Source organism: Gavialis gangeticus, unplaced genomic scaffold (genome assembly GCF_001723915.1).
Source record: "Gavialis gangeticus isolate Ggan-Ray unplaced genomic scaffold, GavGan_comp1, whole genome shotgun sequence".
NCBI classification, from domain to species: Eukaryota; Metazoa; Chordata; order Crocodylia; family Gavialidae; genus Gavialis; species Gavialis gangeticus.
Genome location: NW_017729034.1, coordinates 56472900 through 56484696, shown reverse-complemented (window position 1 = coordinate 56484696; position 11797 = coordinate 56472900). Strand labels below are relative to the sequence as shown.

At 40.0% G+C, this 11797-nt stretch overlaps 1 protein-coding gene across 1 annotated transcript in view; it reads right to left on the bottom strand.

The window, feature by feature from the left end:
* Window positions 1–11797, bottom strand: part of RAB4A (RAB4A, member RAS oncogene family) — a 40454-nt gene that overhangs the window by 14578 nt on the left and 14079 nt on the right. The window contains exons 2-4 of the mRNA XM_019527062.1: window positions 7620–7700; window positions 4589–4703; window positions 2012–2074 (exon numbers count right to left, since the gene is read on the bottom strand). Coding sequence (XP_019382607.1) covers window positions 2012–2074; window positions 4589–4703; window positions 7620–7700 — 259 coding nt within the window. The remainder of the gene's footprint in view (window positions 1–2011; window positions 2075–4588; window positions 4704–7619; window positions 7701–11797) is intronic.

The window sequence follows — 11797 nt, the reverse complement described above, 5'->3', positions numbered from 1 at the left end:
TTCATGATCTTTTTGACAAGAATGAGATTTTAATTGTTTTGTGTGGAAGGTTTGCTGTGACCTGACCTGAACTTAGTTCAAATACAGAGCGTTCTATTTTCTGCACTGTTTGTTCAGCCCTCATTTTTATTCTTTGATGCACAACCCTAGGCAAGTAATTTTTCCTTCGACTCAATTACACGCATCAATAATTTACTTTCTTTGCACAGGAAAAGACTTACAGGTAAAAACTGCGAAGAGACAATTGAATACTTCATTTCTTTCAATGGTTTCTGCATATTCCACTCAGAAGATACTCTGATAGCAGTAACAAAATTAAATGAAGGTGGGAAAGAGTCTTAGCTGAATTAGAGACCAATTAAAAACTGGAGTACTGCTTCGTCAGACAGCATCTGACATGACTAGCTCCACGGAGCAACAAAGTGAATGCAGAACTAGAACCTGAATATCTACAGATCTTTGCAAGTGAGTTTCCCCTTACCATGACATTAAGGCCATGTCAATTTCCATGAAGTATGACTCAGTGTCTACTAGAAGGGGAAAAGTTCTCAAAATATACTTGTTCTTTATTACACACAAAAGCAAACAAATAGATTGAGAGATTTTCTAAATTCTTTTGCTAGTCTTGCCAGAAAAAGACCTTTTTGCATCAACAGCACATCCACTGTTTCAACCTCATGTGCATGAGATTTGAGAAAAGAATAGCAGACTTAATTTAACGATTTATGTAAAATTCAGCTGCTACTTTAGAAAGCATCTTGAGATGAGGTTGCAGAACCATACCGTTACAAAAAATATAAAGGAGTGAGCTAGTTGTGACCGCTTGCAGCTTACCAATTCTAAAATGCTGTTGCAATGATGATCTTAAAAATTAGTTCTATGGCTTAGACGTTAGGCTCACAACCTAGCCACTGCCATGGACAGATCTTCAACTCATCAATACAATGATCAGAGGCCTTTCAGCTTCCAGGCAAAAAGACTGACCTCAGATCCTGGATTCCACTCATGGACTCCGATATATTACTAAACAGGCTACATTCCACTCTCAGGACACAGATTCAAAAACCTAAATCATCACCATCATCATAGTACATTAACCTCACCCATCAAATCCCCCAAAAGCTCTTTCTTATTCATGACCTGAGCAATGCTCCTTGGTTTTTTGATACTCTGGCCAGGATGAAAGAAGAGGCAGAAACTTGAAAACAAATGGTGAAAGAAGGCTAAAAACAGACAGGATAAACTAAGGCCTTCAGTGACATCATTACAGGCCAAAGTACTGTCATTACAGTCTCCACTTAAACTGCCAAATCCTCTCCCTGGAAACTAACCAAGGCATTGTACCACTTCTTCAATTCCAAATGTCTATGACCTTCAACAGATGAGTTAGCTCCACTTAAAACTACCAGCAAGAGCTCACCTACTTTCCTAGAGTTCAGCGCATCCCACTCTTAAGTCTGACACACTAAAAAGCCTCATCCGACCCATGTTCTTTCTGACTTGTGGAAGGGTCATGAATAATTCACCACTCCTAACCAAAATAACCAATACTTCAGAGAAAATCTTTCCTTCTGCTCTCATTATTCATTCCAACCAAAAGTTAAGAAAGCCACCCTAAATACATAAGCAAATTACTATACAGGGACAATCCTTCCATTTCTGAGCAAAGTCACAGAGCAGTTAACCAAATGGCAACCACAAGTTCCTGGAACTGAAGCCAGTATTTTTACACATGGCACAATAAGAAGTCATTGACACAGATGGATGATTTATAAGTGTACAGGAGGGACCACATTTAATCTCATTTTTCTGGACTTTTTTGTAGCACTGGACACTACTGACCACAAGCTAGTGCCGTCTCCCCTCAAAGGGCAGGCAGGGGTCTCATGTAATGGTGGAAGTCCTTCCTGGAAGAATCCCATCACTATTCTTTGCATGCAAACTACATCTTCACTGTCTGCTATAATACAAACTTTAAGTGAAAAAAGAACCAGTTGTTCATTGTTATTACCTGGTGATGTCATAAACAAGCAAAGCACCTGCAGCACCTCTATAGTAACTTCTTGTTACAGACCTGAAAAGGAATTACATAGTTATATTTCTGCAATACCTTTACCATGTAAAGACTGGATTATGATGATGTATTCTACCTGGTGTTAAGGTAGAAGTCACTTAGGAACTAAACTATTGTACAATAGTGGTGACCACTTACTAAGCAGTATATTTTGGCAGAAGCACCAATTGCCTGTATTTTATGACCTGCAGCAATTACCAAATGATGTCTCAAGTGCTGGTTTGATTTATATGCCCTGAACAACGTATCCTGGCTATGAGAGAGTAACTTTACTATTCCAAGGCAGTTTCACTCATCTAACATGAATCAACAGTGCTCCTCACCCCTCTTACCCTCACTTTAAAAATAGGCAGTGTCTGCCAAGGAGCATTCACAGTCTGCGGCCATCACATTGGAAATTCATTTTACTCTACTGCAGCAGTTCTTAAACTTGTGGGCCCAACGATAAAAAACAGGGTTGCAAAGATGCTTGACAGTGTCAACGGGTTATACAGGGATCCAGGTTTTCCGTCCGCTGTGGGAAATGTGGAGATTTAACCCAAAGGAGAAAAATCACCGATTTATTTCAAGGTCAGTTTTTCAAATTTGTTCCTCATTTCCATGTGCTCAGGGAGAGCCGGGCCTGACAATAAGGAGGGGGAAGGAGCGGGGGAGGGAAGGAAGAGGTTAATGGGGCTACATGACTTCTCCACATTTATTCTCCCTGTTGTAGCAGTAGGAAGGGGACAAATTTAAGACAAGCTTACAATAGTCAGATTCTATACTTGAAAAATTCTGTAATTTTTACAAATTTTCCATATACAGAATCTAATTATTGGAAATTGTCTTATAATCGGGGTCATTTTACGTTTGAATAATATGGCAATCTTTTAGCATCTTTGAACAGAGGTGCATTTAAACATTAGGCATTAAGTAGATGTTTGATCCATGACCAAATATACTGGATATATGAGCAAATCCAGGACTTCCTAAAGAGGGGTATGACACAGCACCTCAGACTATACGTGGCCAAGGCCTCCAGGGGACACTGGAGAGCTGAGCAAAGAGCAGGCACTGGAAGAAGAAACCCACCAACCCTCTGCTGTAGTCCCTGGGTTGATAAGCAGGCGGGAGCCCTAGAGTCAGTTCTGTCCCATACTCCAGCTGCTTCCTGCAGCCTGTGGCTGGAGCAAAACAAGAGTGGCTCCCCACCATGCCTGTGTCAGCTAGGAACAGTGGGAATGGCAGCAGGTGGGTTCCTCCTTCCAGTGCCTATTCCCAGAGAACAGGGGACACATGGGAGGGGACAGAAGCAGGAAACAGGATGAAGAAACCTGCTTGCTGCTGCCACTTTCCTCCACCAAGCCTGTTGTTACCATATGTCCCATTTTAGTGGGGCAGTCCCAAATTTCAGATGCTGGTTCCTGGCTGGCTATTGAGAATTATAATGGGTGTCCTGGAAACACAAGGGCACAGGGCGCAGTCTGGCCAGGGGCTGGAGTGGTGTGGAGCACCTTGCAGGCAGGCAGATGGGTACCACTGCCTGCCTAGCACGCAGCCTCTATCCCCACCAACTTGTGAGAGCATGGGGGGTGAGAAGGGGGGGCAGTGTCCCAGATTCCCAAAATTTCCATATGGCCAGCCTACTTACCTGACAGTACATCCGGAGTGGGGTAGAAATGGATCTGCATCTCACAGCTCCACATCAGCTGGAGATAAGCAATGACACAGGGGATGGGGGGGAAGGAAAGGAGGGTTCTTCCTTTAAGCATCTGGTCCTCATCAGCAACGGACAGAGCAGCGGGGTGGCTAGGAGCAGGTGCACGAAGCAGCAACCTGCCTGCTATCACCACTGTCCCTGGCACCCTTCAGCAACTACAGCCTGTGACCAGAGCAGGGCAGAAGTGGCTCTGAGACTCTCTCTGCACCTGCATCAACTAGGGACAGCAAGGGTGGTGGAAAAAGGGTATGACCATACTGCCGCAACCTGCCCCAATTTCCTGAATCTGCCACTGACAGGGTACAATAGATGAATGCAACATATTGTTAAAGATATGTTGGTGTTTTGTTTTATACAAGTGAATAGCACTGCCTCTCATAAAGAAGCTGGTACATTTAAGTATAACTGTTAGAATACTGATATATTAAATAATCAGATTACTTTCACAAAAGACTATACTGGGATCGAGACAGAGATCTGTCTTATTGCATGTTCTGTCATGACTAGTTTCCTGGCACCTTCTTCTTCATGCTAAATATTTTCTTAACATAAATTTTGAGCACTAAATTTGATAACTAACTATACCATAATAAGACAGCTAGCATCTCAGGTGATACAAGGCAGTATTGGCTCCACTGAAATCTATAGTTACCTCAGTTTAAACAAACTGAGGATACGGACCATTTAACCACGGTAAAGCAGACAATGCTGATTGATGACTTAGCAACTGTACCTATTTACATCACAGATAAATCTAGTCCCCAATACCTCTAGGTTCCAATTTAATACCACAGAATAAATAAACAAAAAGATACCTGAATCTCTCTTGTCCTGCTGTGTCCCATATCTGCAATTTTACATATTTACCACCTACATTTATTATCTTTGAACCAAATTCCACTCCAATAGTATGATTTGAGTCATCTTTGACTAAAATAGAAAGGGAAACAAGTTTAATATTTTGAGAACAAATGAAGTGCATGATTAAATTTTTTATCTATTTAAATATTTCAAATATATTCATTTGGAAAAAAGGAGCATAAATAGTGAAAGCACTATAAAGCACTATTAAAGGGAGTAATGAATATTTACTGTAAATGTTGAGTATATCATTTCTGCAAAGCATATTCAAATTTAGGCAAAAGCAATTTTTCAAAATATTACCATAACATGCAGAGTAACTAAACACTTCTAGAAGGACAAAATTAATTATACATAAATCATACATACATATTGTTTCAGTATTACCAATTTATACTTGTAACATTTTTGTACATCCTGACTAACAACTCAAGGGCCATGTACAAACATTCAGTTTCTCCTGAGAAAGTCACTGCTCTCTCAGGAGGAACTAGGAATGTAAATATAGTTTTAAAAACATGTATTTGTTTAGCTTCCTCTAATTACATAGGTTAAATGTTTAACTAATAACACAGTAGCTTGGACACAGCTGCTGCTGGGAGCCCATTGACTTTGGGGACAGGAGGAGAAGGCAAACCTAGCTAGACAATCCTGTGTGCACTTGGAGGGAGGGTGCACCTATGAATGAGCAGCTAACTGCTTATTTGAGTCATGAGGCTGCAGCTGTTTTCCTATTAGGCTATGAGTACTAGTCCCCATCCCTGCCTTCCTGCCCTCTGTCTTCTGGTTCCTGCTGGGACACTGTGAGGCTTCACTTCTCCTCTTGCCTGCCAGACTGTGCCTGCCTGGAGCTCAAGGATAACCAGTAAGCTGACTGGTTATTACTGCACTTATCGGTTAAAAGATTAACCTTTCACATCCCTAGGAGGAACCACAATTGTAGAAATGCTCAGGATTTTTCTCCCAGAGAAAAAGAAAGGCAGTTTCTGGCAAAAAACAGCTTGAGGACGAATAGGGTTAAATCACTCCTGGGTGTTAACATATTTATGCTGCAGGGAGACATAGGTTAACCCTGAGCAGTCTGGGTCAGCCAACCAGGGCTGCCCTGCGCACTGCTGTCATTCTGTCTCCAGGCATACTAAGGGAGTCTGACTAGCACGCCAAGACATGAGCACAGGGCCCCCGTGGCTGCACAGTATCAGCACAGAAAGCTCTCTGCTCTTCAGGGGCTCAGCATTCAAATGTCTATTCAGGCATCTTCAGATAAGTTTTGCCTACCAGGATAATAAACCCAAGAGCATTTTCCCAGGTCATTTGAATGTGCCTATGTAGACAAGATCAATACAAAGGTCTTCTCTACTAAATAAAGCTATTTCTGTTAGCAAGTTTTGGAGTGTTTTGTTATGGTCTGGGAGACCATGTTTTCTAAAGCTTTGATCTATTTTTAAAGCAAAATCAATACAAACAGCAGAACATAAAAAAACCCAACTCAGTTCTGCCTACAAATATTATGGCTCTATTGCTCTTTTTTGGGGTGGGGGGGGTGGGGAGGGAGAGAAGTACAGGCAGTCTTCAACTTACAATGTTTCAAGTTACAACATTTATAAATTAACACCCTGTTTCAACTTTCTGATGGCAGTTTCAACTTTACAACGCTTGATCCTACACCACGCCATGCCATGTCACTGAAAAAGTCTGCTGCGTCACCTATCTCCCAGAAGAACATCTGTCCAAACTTCCTTGGACACTTTTGTTAAGAAAGCAGACAAGACTCCAGAAAAACCTGCAGACAAGACTCCTCAGAAGACTCCAGCCAAGAACCCTTCAAGAAGTCCAACCAAGAGTCCTTCAAGAAGTCCAGCAAAGTCACTTCAAAGAAGTCCTTCCAAATCAATATGATTGCTATTTACAATATAAATACATTAGTGTAGCTATATTACTCATCTATAATTGATTGAGTACAAAATTCTGGGTTATTTTTGGTGAAAATAGGATATTGGGCCTCATTTCAGTATCAATCCCCCATTTATAACATTGTTTTTTGTGGGAAAAATTGATTCCAAGTTACAATGTTTCAACTTAAGATACGGTTTTCATGAACCAATTGTCTCATAAGTCCGAGGACCTATACACACAACTGATATTACAAAACATTCAGTAAAACATGCATTCATATTTAAATATATGATCACCTTCATAGTGCAAATATGGGGCCATGTAAGGGTTGCTTGATAAATGCATATCATCTGTTCTTGGGCTACCCAAGAGCTAAAATAGCTTATTCATTGGCCACAAACTGTACAAGGTACACCCACATCTTACTATGAAGTATTTCTGAACCCTAGGTATTTATTTTTAATTATCATCATAAATGTAAAACAAACACGTAAACACTCGGCAGATTTAAAGAAAACTATTGCCAATTACTCAGCATGAAAAGCAGAGTTTCTAGGTTTCCAAGTCTCATGACTTTGATATTGAGAGTTAGGGAACCTGGATTATAGATCTTGACTAACAGGCTTCCTGTGCATCTTTGGGCAACTACTGTACTTCTCTTTGCCTCATCTGTCCACTTAGATATGTAAAATAACTTGAGAGCCTTCTGCATAAGCATACAAAGAAATATGTATTCTGATGAGTTTTAGCCAGCTCCACGCTGCAATCAGAAATGTGTTAGCTATTTGTTTAAACATGACTCATTATTAACATGCTTTAGTGTGGCTTGCCAGGCCTTTGCAGAAAGGGTCTACGACTACACATTAAGTTCTACACTACAGAGATTAAGTCTACTATGCAGTTTTATAACATGGCTCAAGCCACACACTTCTCAGGAAATCCACATCTAGATTGTGGAAATACATTTTGCTAACTACAGCCTAGAAGTGGTTGAAGCTAGCAAAGACTTAAGATCAATATAGATAGTCATTAGTTTAAAATGCTGTACTGATAAAATGTCAAGCACTAACTATCCTCAAGTATACTTACATTTCTTCTCAATAAACTGATGAAGTAAACAGGATTTGCCAGTTCCAGCATTTCCAATGACTAAGAACTTAAACAGAAAATCTGAAGAATGAAAACAAAAGAAACTATTAAAAAAAAAAGAGCCAAACATTTAAGCCATTTGCTATTTTGAATATCTGCTTTTTACTTTTTCACAAGATCAAATATGGAGAGAAAAGTCTTCAGTCAGTCAGCTCATATTTTAGTGAGAAAACTCAGTGTGTGGACAGATGAAACAATTTCAGGGGAGAAGCCAGTCAATCTATTGCAACTTCTGTTGGTTGACTGTTGTGGGGTAACTGGAAGATATACTGCAATAGTTACCCTCATGTTTTGTCCAGGGATAAGTTATTGTGGTTTAACTTATTATGGGGAAGGAGACAAATTAAATAATCACAACAGATCAGCTGATGCACATTTCTGAGGGAGGCTTCAGCTCATAAAGCAGTATAATTTTGTCTGCCCATAGTCTTAGTAATACAGTGATTAAGCTAAGGAATAAGTTGGCAATAAAGTATTGAAGACAACAGTTAGAAGACAGCTAAGTGGGCATTTCTGGTGGGGGTTGTAGAATGACAGGAATAAGATGCTGTTAAAAAGCAAAATAAATTAATGGAAAGGTCAATTAAAAAAAGGTATGTACAATATAGTATGGTATGTAGCCTTGTAGCATTCCAAAAGTGTATGGTCTGGCCTTTCAATGGTGTCCCAATATCTAACAGCCCTAAACATGATTTGAAAGTCATTTTAAAATTGTTCAGCTATCACAAGGAATCAGAACTTGTGGCAGAGGTGATACCTTTTATTAGATCAACTAGATATTTGCAAAAAAACCCCCAACTTTATTGCCAAGCTTTTGGGCGCGCACACCATTCCTTAGGTATAGGAGAATGCAAAGATTGTAAAATTTCTCCTAGGTGGAAATGAAAATTCATATTTCACAGGACAGCTGAAGGTGGTGTGAGATCTCCTGGTTGGAACAGTTAATTTTGTGTAAATACCTCAGATACTACAAGGCACGACATAGGCTCAAGGACCTGTTTCTATGAAAGCAAAGATAAAGTCACATGCTGAAAGACAGGAATCAATTCCTATAATGAAAAGCGATTATTTAGAATAAAAAAGCCTACACTTCTTAGTTGTTTGAATATATTTTGTCATTTAAACTGCTTCCAAGGTTTAGAACTATTTATTTGATTGATTTATTTGTCACCTTCCCCATATTGAGAAACTCATCGTGCTGAGCAAAATTCAAGACATGCAAAATTCAGTGCTGAACAACATTAGACACAATAGATATACAAACGGATTGTTAGATTTCAGGAAGCACCAGGGCAGAAGTATATTGCAAATCAGCATATCGTTGAATTCAAGTATGATAGATTCATGATGCAATTTGTAAGGAATTATACACCTAACAGATATTTATAATGTAAACTTCAATGATAAATTAAATGTTTTAAAAATGTAATTTAATTTCTTTTTTTGTTAAAAGCATTACTAGACACTACCACCTCCAGACATCCTCATATCCTTATGCCACTTGCAGTAGATTCTGATATTCTGCATATAGTTTTTATAACTGTCATGAATTTGTTCCAGTCCTAATTTTTATGTACCATCAATACAGATCACACTAGCTCCATCATGATACTACAGCAGCAATTCTTAAATCAGAATGCTGCAGCACCCCGGGGTGCTGTCAGATCTTTTCAAGGATGCCAGGGGTGTCACACAATATTAGCACTGCTTGATGTACAAATATCTACCCATGATTCACAAGAGAAGAGGAACTTGGAGATTTCAAATCTGAATTCAGTGTCAAAAACATTCTTGGGTTCTTTGCAAGAGAAAGAATGTTCTATTATTTTTCTGTCGTCAAGCAATGAGTGAAAACCAAGAACTGGCATTTTCCAAGGGGTGCCTTGAGTCTAAAAACCTTGAGAACCACCGAACTACAATATCTGGTATAATGATGAAACAGCTGAAGGCACACCTTGGGCTAGGGCTATGCTTATTAAAAGCTTTTCTTGGATAATTACACCTGTTAGATTTGTGAACAAACTACCTCCCTAGCTGATATAAATTATGCTGGCAGAATTACTAGTGTAAACGTAGGAGTTATACCAGCAAAAAAGATCATTTTGCCAGTGTAACTTATTTTGGTTGGGTAGCTGATTTCAATCTTTTCTCGAGTGTAAGCTGCATGTACACTAGACTTCGTGTAAACAAACCATAAGCTATAGCTAATACAGCTGTCCTTTCAATGCATTTTTAAATTAAAACTGATCATACAAAATCTACACACTTCAGGAGTTTCATTCTTATGTTCTTCAGATTCTGCTCAGTAGTTTTAGAACCTCTATGTTAATTGCTTAATTCCACACTGCTATCATTTTCTAAGCTTGAAACAACTGCAATATTTTTGTATGTATTTACAGGCTTTAAATCATTTTTATTTCAAGACTGTTCAGTGTTTGCCATAACAAAGTCAAGGTCTACAAAATTGAAAACAAGTCATTTCTGACCCTTTGGGGCTTCTATACACATGCAGGGAGGCTGCTCCAGTGCTGGAATTCCAGCACGCCGGAGTAGACTTGATTAATCGAGTCTGCTGGAGCATGGAAATTACTATACTCCAGCAGACTCCAACATCACATGCATCAGTGTCCCTGCACTGCAAGTAGCGGCAAGGTGCTTTAAACTAAAGCCTGTTTGACAAGGTTTAGTTCAAAGCACCCTGCCGCCATTTTTCAGCATGGGGACACTGATGCACACGATGCTATGGGCACTTTTAATTAGCGTGGCTCTCGGAGGTCTGCTAATTAAAGCCCACCCTCTCTTCCCCCAACCTCCCGGAACACATCTATAAATGCCCTTAGTGACAAAGCAAGAGGAGTTAGGAGATCCTGTCATATTTTTGGGGGGTCCACAGGCCCATTTGTATTTTTGGTTATGTGAATTTTGTCCAAGCTAACTTCATGCTTTCCTTTAATAAAAATTTCTACTTTTTGCTTAAAACAGAAGTGAAAAAAATATTACGACTCAGCTAAGCATTTAAGTATGACTACTGAGAACAGAAAATTGCAAGGGCTCCTAATACATTACAATTATGACTGGGTCACAATTAGCTAAACTAACATATGGACAAAACTTATGGTAGGAGAAAAAAGGGCAAGGGCTTTATTATACATCTGCTGTTCCATGGTAACTCTTACACACTTCCTGCCTGCCCTGCTCCCCACCCCCAACTAGAAGCTCAAGTACAGTAGCTTAGCCTTCATTAACAGAGCAGAGTCCAAATACCAGTAGGATCCTATTGTGAAGAGAGTAAAGATAAGAACTGCATCATACTCCTTCACTGTTTGGTGTGGAGGGTGGTGCTGATAGTGTCAAACAGGTTATTCAGGTGTTGGCTGTAGGAAAAAAATGACCAGGCCATAGCTAACACACCAAGGCAAAGAGATGCCATACACTATCAGAAGTCCCAGATATGCTACTTCTTTTACAGATTACTTTTTCCCAGGCTGATGCATACACTGAAGCCATTAGTTCTTTCTGCTCCAGACATGAATGATTCTGCATTACAGCTCATCATTAAATGTCTCCTAGCAATGGTAAATGCACCAAAAGTTTTTCATGCTGTGTATAAAATTCTGTTGAAAGGGCACTAGGAGGACAAAACAGTGTTGTAGGTTCCCAGCATTCATAATGCTCTATCTGGCTTTTACCACCAGAATTTGTTGATCTCTACAGTGACTATATATTACCAAGAAATTCTGACACCATTTTAGTTATCTGCATGTGTTGCTTTCTGGTGTCACATATGGTATTTGATGTAATTCTATTCTCTGCTCTTTTCTGAAAGCCTTGATTTGCTCACGAATATACAACCACTCCTTCTCACTACATTCTGTTCCTAAACTACTGCTATCTTTCACACCCCCACCCCACTGTTCATTCTTTTTCAGCAAGAAATTGTTAGAAATAGGGGTGCACTGATGCTCTTCCCAGCAGGGCGCTGGGCTGGGCTGTGCTCAGGGTGGGTCGTAACAGCACTGCACAAGTTTTTGGGTGGCTGCAGCCCCCCAACCCAGCATTGCCACTGCCTGCTGGGAAGAGCCTGGTACCACTCTCAGCAGCATCCTGTCCTCGCCCCA